The 19453-nt window shown below is 37.7% G+C and overlaps 1 protein-coding gene across 3 annotated transcripts in view; it reads right to left on the reverse strand.

Moving 5' to 3' along the window:
• Positions 1-396: 396 nt before the first annotated feature.
• Pafah1b1 (platelet activating factor acetylhydrolase 1b regulatory subunit 1) overlaps positions 397-19453 on the reverse strand; it is a 54354-nt gene continuing 35297 nt past the window's right edge. For all 3 annotated transcript variants that reach the window (XM_031353037.1, XM_031353036.1, XM_031353038.1), the window contains exons 3-11: positions 16395-16479; positions 16078-16152; positions 14530-14736; positions 12825-12993; positions 11134-11236; positions 10258-10486; positions 8923-9024; positions 5702-5858; positions 397-4182 (exon numbers count right to left, since the gene is read on the reverse strand). In XM_031353037.1, coding sequence (XP_031208897.1) covers positions 4109-4182; positions 5702-5858; positions 8923-9024; positions 10258-10486; positions 11134-11236; positions 12825-12993; positions 14530-14736; positions 16078-16152; positions 16395-16479 — 1201 coding nt within the window. In that variant the 3' untranslated portion in view covers positions 397-4108. The remainder of the gene's footprint in view (positions 4183-5701; positions 5859-8922; positions 9025-10257; positions 10487-11133; positions 11237-12824; positions 12994-14529; positions 14737-16077; positions 16153-16394; positions 16480-19453) is intronic.

Raw genomic sequence — 19453 nt, forward strand, 5'->3', positions numbered from 1 at the left:
CATCTAGAACAAAGACTGACGACTTACTTTGGTATGTTTCATAAAACCTCCAAGGCAAGAGATGACAGATACAAAATGGGCAGGGCCCTCATCTCTGGGATCGGGTCTTTGTTTCTAAGAGGACAGTTTATATAGCCATTGTCAGAACGTACAGCTGGAGCAACGTGTGCTTAGCTGTCCAATGCAGTCAGTAGTTCTAGCTAAGCTCGAGCCTATGCCTACCAGCATGCTGCTCCCTCCAGACAGAGGGTAAACAACATCATAGGACAGTGGCAGCACAGGGTCTCTGTTGCTTATGGCCAACTAACGTTCTGTTCTTGGTGCCAAGAGTCTCACTTCCTACCAAGATCAACACAACCTCACTCCCAATACCCACTGAAAAAACCCCACCAGATCTAGTTTTATAGGCATTTAATAGTTTACCAATTGGTACAATAAGATTTTTAATATGCAGAAAACATGAATAAATTTTGTTTTACACAGTCTGAGAGCAACAAATCTTACTGTAAAACACAAGAGCAATATTATATACATTCCTTTACTGATTTTTAAAATTTTGTCGATATCTTCGGTGAACTCTTACAATCTGGGGAACTGTTTTCTCCAATTACCACCTCTGCAACGTTCATATGAAATCAATGCTTGCCTTCATGTCAGTGTCAGGATCGACTTCTAACTCGTAGAGTTTGTGTTTATTTCTAACGTCTTCAGAGTGAGCTTTGGGGATGCCTGAAGGATAAGCAGGCGAGAAAGCAGCTACTTACATGATACAGTGAAAGGATTAAAAGGCCCGTCCAGTCGTGACTTGTGAGTCCAGCTTACCCCATCCCACCCAACCCAGCCCACTGGAAAAAAAACCCAAAACTTTTCTTCCAATTTTGCTCATGTTGCTTGTCTACCATGACATTCCTTTTTGCACCATCTAGATTAACCAACACATTGGGTTTATATACAGCTGGACAGGAAGAGTAACCTTTTTAAGTGCCTTTCCCTTCTCTTTCAACTGTTGCTTAAGGATTATCAAGCCACCACTGTCAACGAACAAAATGTCCTTATTTTTAAATAGTTTTTCTTTAAATTAAAAAACAAAAAAATAAACTTTAGTGAGTGGTATTATCTGGAAGTTCACAAAGAACAGAAAGAGGCAAACAGGAGACTGGGCTTGGTGAGCCTAAAGCCAAAGCTTCCAAAGGACTAATAGTGCATCACGGCCCGGGACGGCTTGCTAACACTAGTGATTGTGGGTAGTGCTCTGAGCACACCATTGGTCACACCACATGCAGACAGAACAGGACGGTCTTAGTCTCCTAAAGTGCAAGATGTCATGTCAAAAGCAACTATTCTCCAGGTCATGTCTACACAAACCTGCAGCTTGCACTCTCCATGCGGTTAGGACTTCTTGGGCACACTGTGTTATAGGTGGCACTGGAATGTCTGTTTACACACACAATCAACAATCATCACAATTCTATCAGCTTTTTATTTCTTAATAAGCAGCCAATCTGACTCAAGAAAGTAACAAAGCAGCAGTGAACCGCTAACCAATTCATAAAAGTCCTCTACTTACAACCAAAACCTCTAACTTTATCATTGTCCTTATCCCAGGCAAGGCACAGGGTTAGACAGCAGACAGAGAAAACAGTAACATAAGAGTAAGGGCATCAACAGGGCAGTGTCAAACAACAGTGCAAGAAACCTTTGCAAATCCGATGCCAGATGTGGATGTTGCCCCGCCACCCTTCATTATTCAAACAGGGCTCGTTATGTTTGGATCCAGCTGTGGACCATCCCTGAGATTCAATGTTTGCTGCTGCTTAAGTGGAGGATGTCTGGTAACTCAGCTAAGCAGCAGGCTGTGGCAATCTCCCAAGTAAGGACAGCTTTGTTACAGAGCACTCCCTCCTCTGTTGTCAGTGAGGCACTGCTGCAGGGGAGGAAACCCATCAACAGCAGCTTTGCTCCTCTACATTGGTACCATTCTTTATTGTTTCTATGAATGATGTCTAGATGTTGTGGCTTACCCTTTAACAATTCATATTGCTACATGCTAAAACTGAATTAAAAGACAAAACATTTTAACACATACAAACAAATGTTAAGATGCACCATTTCTATGTATTTATATTCTTGAAATAGGACAGGAAATAGCAGCAAATGAGAACGAAGATATTTTCCATAGCTTTTAGAGAAAAATCCAGTCAGAACAGCTAGGAGAAAAAGACTTTTTAATGTAAGCAGGGTTGTGAGGCAATGTTGTCCTAAAAGCTAACCTACAGTGTTTATGGAATCACGATGGGGTTTTTGTTCTCAAGAATAGCCACTTGATTCTCAAAACACTTTTCCTTTATAGAGAAATCTCTGAGGGATATTAAGAACAAACAAGTGAACAAACAAAGACACAAGCTAGACAGTGAGCTGCTGCCAGAGCCTAATCTCTTGTGTATATCTACAGGACATTAATTCTCACCCCTTCTCCTTTCAGGAATGAAATTTCCATTCAATACTTAAAGGGACATTTTAAAAAATCATCTATTATACAAATGAATAAAATGCAGTCCAGAAAAAAGTTGCCATTGTTAGACTGTCACTGTTATGTTACTGTTTCTGTTAACCTTTCAAATTGATCTTCTTAAAAAGAAAAAAGTTGGTTAGCTAGGCGATAAATTCTTTATTAACAACTGACAATGGAATAGTGTTCCAAAAGTCATGGGCAAAATTCTCTTAAACCTACTGTAGTAACTCTGGACCAAAATATACAACCTATCAGGAATGTGTAAAATGGTGGATGGCCACATTAGAGGGGAGAACAGAGGAAGTGACTTTCTCTTAGCTTAGAAAAGCCCCTCAGAGTTAGAAACATCAGAAGAGTCTATTCTAAAGCATGGCTGTGGTTGGTATTCCCCAGCAAGATTTACTCTATGCATGTGTTTGAGCACTTCTTCAAAAACGCAAGACCCAACAACATGGAGGTTGTATGTGTGTGATATACATATATAGACATATCCACTTATAGATAGGCCCACATACTTATAAACATTTACATATAAACAAAAGATGAAAAAAAATATTTCTATGCATGCTTCATTTAACCCTGTCACTTTTTTTATAACTTGTAAGTCAAACAGCTCAAATTGTTATCAGGTTCATGTTGGAAACTGTTCCTTCCACTCCTTTAAAATGCGCATGCAGCTTTGTCAGCATTTGTCTTTCTGACATGCACATGGCACATCCCTAAAAACGTCATAAACACATAGTGATTTGTAGCATGACACTCAATGGGAAGATCAAATTCTACTGGGGGGGGGTCACATCACTACACAGTCCAACAGTATGGAGAATACAACTTGTATGTCTAGTATGGAAAAGAGAAGCTTAAAGTAGGACAGTGTTTCCTGACCTGTTTACAAAGCAGTAAGACCCAAATGAAAAAGGATTCACTATTAGCTGCTGAGATTTTTCTTGAGATTTACGATCATTTTCTTACATAAATAAACCACTAGCCTTTGCCTGATAGGCTGCCAAAACAAACATATCCTATTGATTTGGCAAAGGGGTCATGACAAAAACTTCAATGTGTAATCCCCATTACACAGATGTAGCAAAAGATTCTGAATTGTAGTCTTATTATCTAACACCCTTAAAGATTTATTAAGCACACTTAAGTGATGTTACATAGATACACATTTCAGAAAAAGCCCTAATAACCACAACTTTCCCCAAAATGAGGCCATCAAGTCAGGCACCAACAGATAGCAGGAAAAAAAACAATAATTAATAATCCAACATAAAATGACACTGTCAACTATTCAGTTTAGTGCCCTAGTTCAATTTATTCAACTTCTGCCCTTGTAGGCCTGGTGTGACCAATGCCAGCCCAGGTTTTTAAACCCTATGGTACTTCTAGACAACATATGTAAATTTACAGTATACAATTTGGATTCACCATGCATGAATACTTTGTGTGTAACATTTAATAAGCTCAATCTACATCCAGAATAATTTACATGAAAGGACAATATTTATTTAAACAGAGCTCAAATGGGGTAACCATGGTATCATCAGAGTGCATCCAGAGGAAAAAAGGGAGGAAGAACCAAATGTGACTCAATCAACGGCACTCCCACACCTTTACTGTTTGATCTACACTTCCAGTAACCACATAGGGTGCCGTCTTATGGAAATCTGAAAGAGAAAAGAAAAGGGATGTTTTCAAACCATACTAAGCCAGACAGAACTTTTTGCTAATTTTATGAGGAGTATCTTTTATATAACCCCAGCAGGCCTTGTACTTGATTTCCTCCAGGTCAGCTTCCCAAGCTCTGGGAGTCCATGAACCTCTGCCTCCACACTTGGATATAACATCCACGATTTTCTCTATATACATACCCATCTATACCTCTAAAATTACTGAGCTTATCAACTGGGTTAGGAAAATTGAAACTATTAAATTCCATTTGATGTCACCAGTATCATCCTAAGCAATGTTCAAATCTACTAACAAGTACATTTCAGTCAGCATATCCATCTACTGAACGTTGTGCTTCAGGCTTCATACCAATGCTTTACATGGGCAACTAACACAACACTCCTACCTAATTTACCAAGGGCTTTATTGTCACCATAAGGTCCATCCATCATACCCTAGTACATTACAATTTACTGAATTCACTCTTATGAACTACAGATGATACTGAGGACATAACATTTATGTAATTCCCTAAGTGTATATAGTACATGGTTGTGTATAGTACGAAAGTCGGTTTTGTTTTTTGTTTTTTTTTCTTTCTTAAACAATAGAGTCCTGCCATGTATCCCTTGTTATGTACATCAAGCTGGACTCAAATTTGGGACATAATCGTCCTGCTCTGCCACCCAAATTGGGGGATGTGTCACCATGTCTCCAGATATTTTGTCTGCCTGTCTCTGTGAGTGTGTGCGTGTATAAGTATATATACAGGTTCAAGTACAGAAAGGTCAGAGGACAGCTGTCAGGAGAATTTGGGATGTGGAGGTTAAACAAAGGTTTTCAGGCCTGTCCAAAAGCACTTCTACCAGCTGAACCGTCTTGCTAGCCATATCTGGGTTTTTTTTTTTTTCTCAAAACAGGGTCTTCTATGTAGCCCAGGCTATTATTTAAGATTCCGTTTGTTGTTGTTCTGCAGTAGTAGCAATTGAAATGAACATCTCAGTCAAGCTTTGCTAGCTGTTACACCACTGAGCAATATCCAAAGCACTTAAGCCTTTAATACAGTTCCTCATGGTGTGGTGACTGCCAACTATAAAATTACTTCACTGCTACTTCATGACTCTAATTTTGCTAGTTATGAATCATAATGTAAAAATCTGATATGCAACTTCAAAGGGGCCTCAATCCACAGGTTGAGAACTTTTAAGATTTCTTTTTAAAAAATTTACAATAGAAAAGAAAAAATTACCAGCCAGTCAGTAGAAGTGATCAGTAAATATCCTTTCACAAGTTGTTTCCAAACCCAATGCACAACAGAGAAAACAGTATTTTAACTATAAACTTAATTCTAATGAGAGAAGAGCCACTGGTAGGAACTCACAAGGTTGAAATAGGCCTTGTACCCTTATAGAACTTGGTCACTTCTTACCTGGAAAAGTCGACAAGGTTACATAAAACTGCTACATCTTGCACTCCAAAATTCAAATGTTCAGAAACCTCACAATGTGTACATACCCAAGGAGGTAACAAAGTGTTCATGCGCATTGAGGGTCTTCATGCATCGCTTGTTCTTGTAATCCCATACACGGAGAGTCTTGTCATCAGCACAACTCAAAATAAACTTCCCCCCAGAATGGAACAGAACTCCACGTACCCAATTATCATGACCCACCTTAAAGACAAAAAGGTATTTGACTTATTTAAGTAACATTTGGGATATAACACATTTTAATCCTGAAACCATATATATCAGTGCTTTTTTCTTTTTTCTTGACAAGGCCTTTGAACCTTGAACAACATAATCTTGAACTTCAGGCAGGTGCTACCACACACCCAGTTCATGTGGACTGGGGACTTAAACCCAGAGTTTTTATGCATCCAAATATCTATTCTACCAAGTGAGACATAACCCCAGGAACCTGCCACCTGGAAACAGCTCAGAGCTGTCTAAACTCACTGACCTTGAAATGATCCTCTTTGCTTCCCCCTTGGAATGCCAGAATCATGGATATATATTATACTACAATGTCTGGCCTTGTGCAGTGCTGGAGTTTTAACCCAGTGCTCTATGTATGCTATGCCAGGTAGGTACTCAACTAACTGAGCTCTATACTCTTAAGACACATTAGTATTCTTTCAAATTTTCACTTTTTTAAAAAAATTATGTGTATGGGTGTTGTGCCTCTATGTGTACCTGTGCAACACATTGAATGCAGTGCCCTGGGGCCCCAAGAGAGGACTGGATCCCCTGGAACTGTAGTTGTAAGCTATCACATGAGTGCTAGAAATCAATGGAAGAGCTCTTAACTACTGCTAGTGCTTTTTACCACTGAGCCATCTCTCCAGACCCTTGATAGTAGTAGTAATAATAATAATGAGGAGGAAAAGGAAGAAGAAGAAGAGCAAGAGGAGGAAGAAGAGGAGGAGGAGGAGAAGAAAAAAAAGAAGAAAAAGAAGAAGAAGAAGAAGAAGAAGAAGAAGAAGAAGAAGAAGAAGAAGAAGAAGAAGAAGAAGAAGAAGAAGAAGAAGAAGAAGAAGGAAAAAGAAGGAAGAAGAAGGAAGAGGAGGAAGAAGAGGAGGAGGAGGAAGAGGAGGAGGAAGAGGAGGAGGAGGAGGAGGAGAAGGAGGAGGAGGAGGAAAATTGAGCAAAGGAAATGATACTTAAGAGCATTTTAAAGAGCCAGAAGTTAGTGGCTCTTAATCCCAGCACTCAAGAAGCAGAGACAGGTAGCCTAATCTAGAGAGAGAATTCCAGTACATGGAGAAACCTTGTCTGAAAACAAAACAAACAAAACAACAAAGAGAGCACACCAAGGAGCTGACTGAGCAGTTAAGATCAGGTATGGCTTTTAGAGGACTGGAGTTGGGTTCCCAGCATTCAGTACAGTCTCTCACAACTGCCTGTAACTCCAGGAGAAGCCATGTTTCTGGCCTACTCAGGGACTGGCACACATGTCTGCATAAACATAAATACAAAAGTACATAAAAAAAAAACCCACAATAAAAAAATGAATTAACATGGTAGTACAAATTCAGTACTTGGGAGGAAGAGGCAGGTTGAATCAATTCGAGTTTGTGGCCAAGCTACATAGTTGTGGTCTACATAGTTAAGTTACTTACAGGCCAGACAGGAATATGTTGTAAAACCTTGTCTCAAAAACAAAACACAAAGCAAACAAACAAAAAACAGGGCGGCAGCAACAACAACAACAACAACAACAAACCCCCATATTTTGTGGCCACACCAAAATGAAGCAGGACAAAGTATCCTATCAGCCCAAAAGTTGGAAGCATAAACCTAGGAAAATTGATGACCTTGCAATTACAGACAGAAGAACATGAAGATTTTAACTAAAGACCCATTTTTTTTCAACATGGTACAAAGGAACCTAAAATACAACAGTTTTTCTTGACTATGAAGTCCTGCCTGACCTAGAATTCTATATAGATCGTACTGTCCTCAAACTAACAAGAGATTCTCCTGCCTCTGCCTCTTGAGTATTGGAAATTTCTTTTATCATTTTTGGGTTTGTTTCTTCTTGTTGAAAAACAGTGTCATGCTGTGTAGCCCGGGCTTTCCTCAAACTTGAATGATCTGCCTGCCCTTACAAAGATTAAAGGTATGTGCTACCACCACCTCCGACTGGTCCTTCTCTTATCTTTTAAATTAGTTTACAGTAATGGGTTTTCTTTCAGCATTGTCATATTTACTTATGTAGTTTTGGTTGATGCTGTCTTGTTCCTTCTCCCAAATCTCTCCTCCCACCTCCTCACTGTACCCTTCCTGCTTTCAATATTCCCTTCTCAATTGATCCTGTAGAATACTTTAACTCGTTGCTAGCATTCTATATGCAGATCTAATCAGCACTTACGCAGTTTCTAAAACCATGAATGTTATATTGTAAAACCTGCTACTAGCTTGACAATAGCTAGTTAGAGCTTCTCAGGCAAACCAGAATGCCTAATACCCACTCCCTTTTATACTGAGTCTCCAAAACTGCTAAAATTACTTATTAAGTTAGAATTAATTTCACAGTAGGAAAATAAACTAAGTAAGATAGATGTCAACAAAGAGATGACAGCTGAAAAGGAAGAAAACATCTTTAAAAAGTCAAGACTGGGAGCCGGTGGCGCATGCCTTTAATCCCAGCACTTGGGAGGCAGAGGCAGGTGGATTTCTGAGTTCGAGGCCAGCCTGGTCTACAGAGTGAGTTCCAGGACAGCCAGGGCTACACAGAGAAACCCTGTCTCGAAGAACCAAAAAAAAAAGTCAGACTGGGGAGATGGATCAGTGAGTTTTGTTTGCTTTTCCAGAAAACCCAGGTTCAATCTCCCACACCCAAATGGCAATTCACACCTGTCTGTAACTCTATTTCTAGAGGGTCTGAAACCCTCACATAGACATTCAAACAGTCAAAAACACCAATGCACATAAAATAAATTTTTTTAAAAAAGTAAACAAGTCTGTAAGAGCTTTCTTTGTCCTCCAAAGTAGTTGGAGTTTAGTTCACATAGTGAACTAAAACCCCACCCCCAGCACTGATTGCTTTTTTTAGATTATTTTCTGTAACATTGCATTCCGTAAATAGCATTTTATAAAACTTTTAAAAGTTTATAAACATATAGGTATTTTAAGGTCCCAGAATTGATATTTAGTAAGAAAGCACAGAGTATATCTGATCCAAAAAGGTAAATGCACAATGAAGATGCCATAGAATATGATTATGCAAACTTACAAGAGTCATAAGGCACATGCCAGTACTGACGTCCCACATCTTAATAGTTTTGTCTCTGGAACCAGATAGCAAGAAAGGTCCAGGCTTGCCACTTTTTTTAGTCTATAAAAAACATAAAAAATTATTTTCCCATATAAAAAATAAGGATTTAACTTCTCTAAAATAATGACATTTATTTGAAATCTTGCAAAAAGGGCTGTTTTCATTTATTGAAATATATAGCTGTATCTAGCCTACAAAGGAAGATAGGTCCTGCCTAGGTAACACCAACAATGAAATGTACTGCCCAAGACTTCTGCAATGAGGTTAGGAATATATAACTAAATGACATATTTCTCTCCTAGCATGAAAAAGGCCCTGATCAATATTAAATCTATGATCAAAACGGATGTTTAAACCAATCAGTATTTTTTATATAAATTTAGCAAACTTATCACATATTGTATATAACAACCATCAGAGGGTACTATAAAGAATTTTATTTAGAATTTGTAATAGTTGAACTTTATTTAAAGTTTGTAATTTATAATGAAGAGATCACACACAGAAGATTAATTTAGAGCCAGCTCTCTCTGAGTTCAAGGCCAGCCAGGTCTATATAGGGAGTTTGAGGATAACCAAAGCTACAAAGTAAGGCCCTGTCTCAATAAAAAAGAAAAAAAAACAAAAAACAAACTTAAAAACAATTTTTTCTTAGAGCTTTATTAACATGTAGGGTTGTTTTTGTCTGATTGGTTATAAATTTTTCTTTCTCTTTTTTTGTTTTCTTTTGTTTTTTCTTAAAGGGGGAAGGTGGACGGTTGTTTCTTCCTTTGCTGTTTTTATTTCTCTCTGAGACAGGGTCTTGCCTTTGGTCTTAGTCTCCCCAAGAGCTGAGGTACTATCATCTCATGGCCACCAGATCTGGATTTAAATGATCCATTCTCTCTTCCGTAGATGATCTCCAACGTAGGAAAAAAAATCAAGGATGAGCTATTTTGTGTATCTATTTGTATATGTACTCAATTCTTGCCATGGCATGCAGACAGACAAAGGACAACTTGGGGGATTTGGTTGCTACCTCCTACAATGTAGGTTCAGGAATCAAACTCAAGTCACCAAGCTTGGTGGCAAGTGTCTTTACCTACTGAACCATCTTACTGGCCCAATAATAACTGGTTTAAAAACCAATAAACACTACTGACAACTACAAAGAGCAAAAAGCCTCAAAACTCAGAATTCTAGGCTACAGTTTTAGTTGCATACAGAGACCTTAGACTGAAAACTCACACTAGTTACCTAAGGCTGTCCTATGACACAGAAACAAAATCATAAAAAGACGTAATCATACAGTACCTCAGATCCTGTTGCTTCAGAGATGGAAGAATATGAACTTTCTGGAGCCCAGGAAATGCATTCTACCACATGTTCATGTTCTCGGAGCTCAGCCTTGCATTCCTTTGTTGCTACAACCCACACACGCACAGTCTGGTCATTGGAACAGCTGGCTATCAGAGTGCCATCCTGATTTGGCCGCACCATACGTACCCATTCTCTGTGTCCTGTGAATGTCTTCACACAGTAGCTGTCAATTTAAGTAATGTACATTGTGAATAAATGGTAATCATTGGAATACTTTCCAGAAGTGATACAAACTGAGATGAGGAGATATCATTAGAGAAATTATACACCAACAAAAGAAAAGAAAAATTAATAAAAAAATGGGCACTAGCTTGAAATAAAGCAATACTAAGTAAAATAAGCTGCCAGGAAACACCACGAAACACAATAAAACTTAAAAACCTCAAGTCTAATAAATGTATACCAGTATACACATTATTTAAATTCTAATCTAAAGAAAAGAAAATACAATAAAAAAAAAAAAACACAGAGAGAAAATAAAAAGTAGATATCTCACAGAAGTAGCTTTCAAGAATCCTTCCTTTAGTGCATTCATGTTCATAGTACATACAGTGCAGTGTGTGTGTGTAATGTATATATGTAAAAATTATTTTGGTATTACAGATGGAAGCTAGGGCCTTGTGCATTATTAAAACAAGTGCTCTACCACTATGCTAAATTTCCAAGTCCTCATATACTTGTGTGTGTTTGTGTGTGTGTGTATGTCATGGTGTTCATTCTAGATTAAAGATAAAATTACTATTTAGAAAACAATTTTGTTTTGTTTTTATAATCTTTTTTGGCTGATGCTTTCCAACTAAATCTACTTACCCAGTTTGCACTTCCCACATTTTTATAGTTTTATCCCTTGACGCAGACACTATATGATCTCCATTAGGCATGATGGCTACTGAAGAGACATTGTGGTCGTGGCCTAAAACACAAAATACAGCAAAGTATTCAACAGTTTACTGTGGGTTTTTACTCTGGTATTTAAAAAACTACAGAAAGTACTCTTACACTGAACTTTATCTAAAGGATAAGATCACTTAAAAGTAGTAAGGGAAAAAAGATAGAGGCAGAATTTGATCCTCTATTTAAAAGTTTATCTTTGATGTTGATGTACATAGGAAAAAAATAATAGTTCATAGATATCATTCACATTCCAAATTAGCTATGTTTTCTGGAAAAAAAAACCTTAAGACACATATATTTTCAAGGAATAAACAATGACTGCAAGGAACTTTCCTGTCTTTTAAGAGAGGATCTCAGTGCCCAAGCTGGCCTAGAATACTTGACAGACTTGCCTCAGACCTTAATTGGGTGAAAAAACACAAACTTCAACCATATATTCAATGTAATAATAAACCTAACTGTGTGCTAAATACTAGGTAATCTTATTGTTTTGCTTTCTTTCCTTTCCCTTTCATTTTGGCTGTCCTGAAACTCACTCTGTAGACCATGCTGGTCTTGAACCACCAGGCTCTGCCTCCTAAGTGCTGGGATTAAAGGCATACACCAAAACTGCCAGGACTGTTTTGATTTCTTGAGACCAGTGTACTATGCAGTCCAGTTGAGCTGGAACTTGTTTTGTAGTGAAGGCCAGCCTTAAACCTATGGTCCTCCTACAAAAAACTTCTGCCTGCTAAGTTTATGTACAGGCACCAATTCACCTGGCTTGCTTTAAAATCGCTAACACAGCATTTGTTCTTACGCATAGCTAAACAGCAATATTACATTATCTTTAAAGAAAACAGAGCCAGGTGGGATGGCATATACCTTTGACCTCAGCACTTGAGGGAAGAAAAAGTAAGCAGATCTCGGAGTTCTGGCCAGGCAGGGTTATATTGTAAGACCCTGTCCCAAAAAACTAAAAACCACAAAAGTCACTCTCTCTTATCTATCAGATGGTTTTAAGTATGAGTTATTTTATCTTTATAATCCTATGCCATATACATTATCCCCTTTATTTTCCAGATGAAATAATCTATGGACACTTAAGATACTGAAGGAGCGAACTCTGGCTTCTAGCCACACTGCCTGTGTGTTCGTCCCCCCCCACTCCCCGCCCTTTTGTTTTGCTTTTTCGAGAGAGGGTTTCTCTGTGTAGCCCTGGCTGTCCTGGTATTCACTCTGTAGACCAGGTTGGCCTTGAACTCAGAAATCCGCCTGCCTCTGCCTCCCAAGTGCTGGGATTAAAGGCGTGGACCACAACTCCTGGGCTGCCTGCTCTCTTGATAAGAAATAAAATAAAAAAGAAACAACCTCCTTAGCAAATTAATTGTCCATTTCTCTTAGACTAATACGACCTGGCAGTTTTTCTTATCCAAATACACTTGAGAATACAAATTAGTCATGCAAACCTTAAATGCTCCTAACAAAAACCTCTACCACTAAAGCTTGTTCATCAAGCTTGCACATCAAAGAAGACAACTAGGAATTAAAAGTAGGGTACCTAAATATGATTAGCAAATTATTTCTTCTCTTAAATGACCTATCTGAGGTACCGTCTTCTACCTTACCGTGCATGGTTCTGATGCATTCAAAACCCTGAAAATCCCATAATTTAATCGTCATATCTGCAGAACAGGAAGCCAGAAGCTTGCCACTGTGGTCAAAGGAAATGTCCTGTACAGAGTCTGTATGGCCCTTGAGAGTTCGCTCAAAATCTCCAGTCTCATAATCCCACACCTATCAAGTGAATAAAAAAATTAGTTAACACCAACTCATCACCTCCTCATTTCACATTTGCACTTAATCTGGCTTCTTATTGACTAATTACCAAATAACAAATAATTTATGTTAGAAATAACAAATCTTCAAGTACAAAGTGGCTTTTCTCTATGATTAAAAACTAATGCTCCAACTATCCAAGTATTACATTTGTTAAGTATCAACACTTAATTATGCTAAGGAGAAGGTACAGTAAGTCAATGAAAACCAGTCTGATAGTACTAGGCATAAATAAGGAAGTTCAAGTGCAAAAAGATGTGTTAGAAGCAATGTACGTAGGAACAATTTATGTATAACAGTGGACTAACTTAAGTTCTCAAGTTTACTAGAGCATTAGAGCACAGATATGTAGAGGACTAAGGAGAAATCATGAACTGAACTATTCCTGAATCAAGTGCTCAGGATTAACAAAAACACCTTTATCAAGACAGGATTCCTCTGTGAAGCCTTGACTGTCCTGGAACAAACTCTGAAGACCAGGCTGGCCTATAACTGAGAAATTCACCAGCCTCTACCTATTGAGTGCTAGGATTAAAGGCATGTGCCACAACGCCCAGCTTTTTAAAAAGTCTCATTCTTTAAAGACATTTTTTTCTAAAACAGAAATTATGAATTTTTTTTGGAGACAGGGTTTCTCTGTGTAGCCCTGGCTGTCCTGGAACTCACTCTGTAGACCTGGCTCAAAAAAGGAACAAACTTCTTATTCTCCATGAACAGAATCTACTAAATGAAAAGATGACATACTGACATACATATGACATATGACATAATCCACATTTTCTCAAATATATCAGTTACTTAATGGAAGAATGCCTCTCTAGAACTATAATGAAATTTTAACTCTGCCTTACGGTTCAGTACCAAAATCACTCAATACAGTTTTTAAAAACTACCTGCCAGGGGCTGGAGAGATGGCTCAGCAGTTAAGAGCACTGACTGCTCTTCCAAAGGTCCTGAGTTCAAATGCCAGCAACCACATGGTGGCTTACAAACATCCATAATGAGGCCTTACGACCTCTTCTGGTGTATCTGAAGACAGCTACAGTGTACTTACATATAATAAATAAATCTTTAAAAAAACAAAAACAAAAACAAAAACCTACCTGCCACCAAACCTGACATTCTGAGTTTGATTTCTGAGACCAATGTGGTAGAAGGGAGAAATAACTTTCTGGTGTGTGTGTGCGCGCACACACGACTGCAACAAATAAACAACAGAGGGAAACTCAGAGCTCCCTTTCTTCTGTGTCCCTTTGCCTAGGTCCTTATTTTCAAAATCTTTTGCCACCTAACTTACATCAAGTCTGCCTTTCAGAAAAATTTACCTCACTTTAATAATAGCAGAGGTAGGAGAATTTCTCTGAGTTCAAAGCCAGTCTGACAGCCAAGACTATATAGACAAGAGATCATGTCTCTTAAAACCAACCAACCAAAACAAAACCCAAACAAAAACTACAAAACAAAAAGCAAAATGAACAAACAAAAAGAACTTGCCTTAATTGTAGCATCCTCTGAAGCAGAGACCATAACACTGAACACAGGATGGAAAATGACTCGAGTAACTGGACTCCGATGACCACTCAGTGCATATTTCTCAGGTGGACGGGGAATCCATTCTTTTGGGTCTCGTTTCTGACCAAGAGGACCACCTGACGTAAATTCTTCTTTTGCTTCATTTAGTTTTGATTCTAATTCCATTACCTTGGGAGGGAACATGAAGTTAAATAAAGATGTGCTCTATAATGTATTTGTTTTTCTTCCTTTTAGGTAGGCTCTGACTATGAAGCTTACAGTAGTCCAGAACTTAGGATCTTCCTGTCTCAGTTCCCACACACTGGAGTTATTATGCTCAACTGGAACTCATTCACTCAAAGACAATTTTCATTTACATTTATTAACAAAGAAGATCATCACACTTATGTTGCTTGATTTATGCCTGTAATTTTTAACATTATTAAATATTTGATTATACAAAAAAGTGGGAAAATTAAGCTCAAATTTTTTAGTTCTTTTTTTTTTTAGGTTAATTTTTAGTTTTTTTTTCCTACACCACAGTTTATTTATCCTACAGGTAGTAATATTCACAACAAAAGCTAATATTTACTGAGCATCTACTAGGCATTGGTTTTTGTCCATGAGCTCAGTATAGTTAAGCTCACATTAGAACAATGTTATCTATTCTAACTTTGTCTGTGAAGAATATGTATTTTAGAAATGGAATAGCATGTTACTTTCATTGTACCGGTTAAAGAAAAAAAAAAAGAAAAAAGCAAACCTCAGAGATGAGACTGACTCACGTAAGATACATAGTGCTCTTTTTCCAGTTACAACTAGTTAAGTCCTTCTAAGGCATTGGCTTGGCCATACCCATCCTTGTATTGTGGGGATCCCCAACTACAAAATTATTTTTGTTGCTACCTCATAAGTGTAATTTTCCTACTGTTAGTGAATTATAATGTAAATATCTGATAATACAAGGTATCTGAAGTTCAACCTCAAAGGGATACAGCACAACCATACGCTGAGAAGCATTGTTCTAAGAACACTGATGATGCCTTAAGTATCAATTTCTCAGTCAAGACAATGCAGGTTCAAACCTCTAGACCGTATAACTTATGTGTACCAATAACGACCTTAAAACCAAAGTTTTCATGAAGCAAGAAAATGTTTTTTTTCCCCAAGATCAAACATGAGTATCAGCAGATTAGTAATTTATGGCAATATTTTGAGAAAATTTGTAAGTACACATTGAATAAACTGACTTAAGAAGAAAGACCTAGGGCTGGAGCGGTTAAAAGCACTGACTGATTGCTCTTCCGGAGGTCCTGAGTTCAATTCCTAGCAACCACATGGTGGCTCTCAGCCATCCATAATGAGATCTGATGCCTGTTTCTGGTGTTCCTGAAGACAGCTACTTTTATGTACTTTTATGTAAGGAACTTTTTATGTTCCTGTAGACAGCTATTATATGTAAGTGTACTTACATATAATGGATAAATAAATAAATCTTTAAAAAAAAAAAAAGAAGAAAGACCTAGTTACCTTTTTTTGTAATCTAATAACAGATGTCCATTTTTTTTCCAAAAGACCAGCATACTTCTTATCTAATTCTTCATTCTAGAGGAGAAAAAGTAAGATCTTTTTAAAAAAACGGCTTAACCATGACATCTTTTAAAAAAAAAATTGATATTTGATTATATATAAAAGTGGGGAAACTAAGCTCAAAACTAAGTAAATCACAATAACAAATGGCAAAATCTGAATAGCTGAGTTGACCTAACTAATGAACCTTAAGGAAAACTTAACCCATTAACCATACTATGAATAATTAGAAAACTGGTAATTATAGTTAAGCATACCATATCTAGTTCAGCTTCCTTTTTAAAAACGGAATATGCCTCTTCATAGCCATTTGAACGAAGATAATCTGCTATAGCTCGATTTCTGAAAGAAAAAATTCAAATGAGTCCTAAACATATCTCATTTCTATTTGAGGAACTACACTTATTAAAATCTTTGTGGGGATGCACGCCTTTAATCCCGGCACTTGGGAAGCAGAGGCAGACGGATTTCTGAGTTCAAGGCCAGCTTGGTCTATAGAGTGAGTTCTAGGACAGCTAGGGCAAAAGAGGAACAAAACAAAACAACAAGAAGAAATAACTACTTTAATAAACTAAAAATGCTTAAGCTACAAACAGTATATTGTTTTATAATGGCATTTAGAATTATAATTTGAAGGCAGCAAAGCTGAAGTGGCTTGAAATGTATTTCCACACTTCTCTTTCATTCTGTGCTAACAATAATGGCAAGCACCCATGCTCTCCTATTTCAACACTTCCCAATTACTCCCAGCCTGTATTCAGTTATAGAAAAGGTGGATTTAGGATTCCTCTGTAAGGCTTTAACTTGAATAACTAAAAAGTTAAAACCATGAGTTAAACAAACCTTAAATCTACACACAATAATAGTACCATTACATCTTTTAGCCAATTTTATTTTCTTCTTTTCTTTTGAAAACCAGCCTTTGTATCTTGGCCAGCCTTGAATTTACAGAGATATGCCTACCCCTACCCCTGAGTATTGGGATTAAAGACATGTACAACCATGCCTGGCCCTCTCTGCTTTTCTAAGACAGGGTTTTGTAAATCCCAGGTTGGCCAGAAAACTACTTAAGTAGGATGAACTTGAACTTCTGATCCCAGAGGCATGAGCCATCATACCTGGCCAATGTAAAAAAAAGCACTAGAAATCAAATCTAAGGATTTTAACACAGGCAATCACTATTGTGATTTACGTGTTTTCAGAGATAATCTACCTAAAATACATAGTATTTTAGATTCTGGTTTTTTTTTCTTTTTCTGAGACAAGGTCAAACTACAAAGCCCTTTTTGGCCTGGAACAACTCATTTAGTTTTTATTCTATTTTCATAAGAGACAACATGAAGTCAAATGAAGACTCATTCTATAAATTAATTGCTTTCTTTCCTTTTAAAGTAGGAGCTCACTATGAAGCTTAGAGTTGCCCAGTACTTATGATGCTGTCCCAGCCTGCCAAATGCTATACTGAGATTTAACTATTTCATTCAAAGACAATTTCCATACATTTCTTAACAGAGATGAAGAGTAATAAAGTTATTTCATATATTACCCTTGTCTGTGTATGTGGGGTAAAGACATAGGAGTTAGGGTAGGTAAAATGTTGTCCTTTGTGAATTGCCTTGATCATTGTGTCTCTTTACAGCATCAGAAGCCCTAATTAATACAGCCAAACTGGCTAGGCGATGGTAGTGCATGCCTTTAATCCCAACACTTGGGAGGCAGAAGCAGGTGGACTTCTGAGTTCGAGGACAGCCTGGTCTTACAGAGTGAGTTCTAGGACAGCTAAGGCAACACAGAGAAACCCTGTCTCAGGAAAAAAAAAAAAAAACAAAAAAAAAAAAACAGCCAAACTGAAGTGAGATCCAGATTCAGTTAAAAGATCCTGTCTCACAAAACAGAAATGGCTTAGTGGGTAAGAACACTTGCGCAAATATGAAGAGCTGAGTTTGAATCCTCTGCACCCAATAAAAAGTATCACAGTGTTTTGGGACAAAGATGGGCAGATCCCAGGAGTGAGGGTTAGCCAATGAGAGTATGGCAGACAGTGATAGAGGGAAACACTTGATATTCTATGTAAGGATTCATGAATGCAAAATATACACACACTAAAAAGAAAAAAGAAAAAGAAAAAAAAAAGAAAAGAAAGAAAAAGGTTGGAAAATGATTAAGGACACCTAACAATTCATCTCTGGCTTCTTGGGGGAAGGGTGGGGGTGGAAAGATGGCTCCACAGTTAGAGTGCTGTTCTTGTAAAGGACAGCACCTACATGATAACTCACAATTTGTCCCATGAAAACATGACAACCCTTCTGATAACCTATAGGCACAATGCATGTACATGATACAGTCATACAATGTAAGACAAAATACCTATACACATAAAAGAAAAATTTTCAGGGGCTGGCAAGATGGCTCAAGATGGTAAGAGCACTGACTGCTCTTCTGAAGGTCCTGAGTTGGATCACAGCAACCACATGGTGGCTCACAACCACCCTTAATGAGATCTGACCCCTTCTTCAGGAGCATCTGAAAACAGCTACAGTGAATTACACCGGGGCAAGCAGGGCCGGCAGAGGTCCTGAATTCAATTCCCAGCAGCCACACACATGATAGCTCAAGGCCATCTATACAGCTACAGTATACTCATACACATTAAATAAATAAATAAATAAATAAATAAATAAATAAATAAATAAATCTATAAAAATGTTTTTAATGTTCACTGCTAATAAAAATCATTTTTTAAATGGTAAAACATTACAAAGAACATCAAAAGTTTAAAAGTTGTTTAATAAAAGTAATAGGGTTTTGGTTTGATTTTTCAAGACAGGGTTTCTCTGTGTATCAAGTCTTGGCTGTCGTGAACTCCCTTTAACAGACCAAGCTGACCTTAAACTCAAGAGATCTGCCCACGTCTGTCTCCAAAGAGCTGGGATTAAAGATGTGCACCACCAAACCCAGTGAAAAGTATGTTTTTAGAAGATACATTATCAGAAGTATACAGGATAATTAGATGGGATAACTAAACACAGGAAGATTTGACAGCACAATTAAGCTATAAATAAAGAAAAAATCATTTTAGGACTCCTGAAGACTTCAAGTCATATCCTTTCCCATTTTTGAGACAGGGTTTCTTTGTATAGCTCTGGTACTCATTATTCCTGCTTCTACCTCAGAGTGCTAGGATTAACGGTGTGCACCCACCACAGCTTGGCACATCTTCTAAATATAGGTTCCATTTGTTGACAGAACTGGTTTTTTGTTGCTCTGTTTTGTTTTATCAGTGGTAGTTTTGTTTCTGAAACAAGCCCTGGCTGCC

Source organism: Mastomys coucha, unplaced genomic scaffold (assembly GCF_008632895.1).
Source record: "Mastomys coucha isolate ucsf_1 unplaced genomic scaffold, UCSF_Mcou_1 pScaffold5, whole genome shotgun sequence".
In the NCBI taxonomy this organism is placed as follows: Eukaryota; Metazoa; Chordata; class Mammalia; order Rodentia; family Muridae; genus Mastomys; species Mastomys coucha.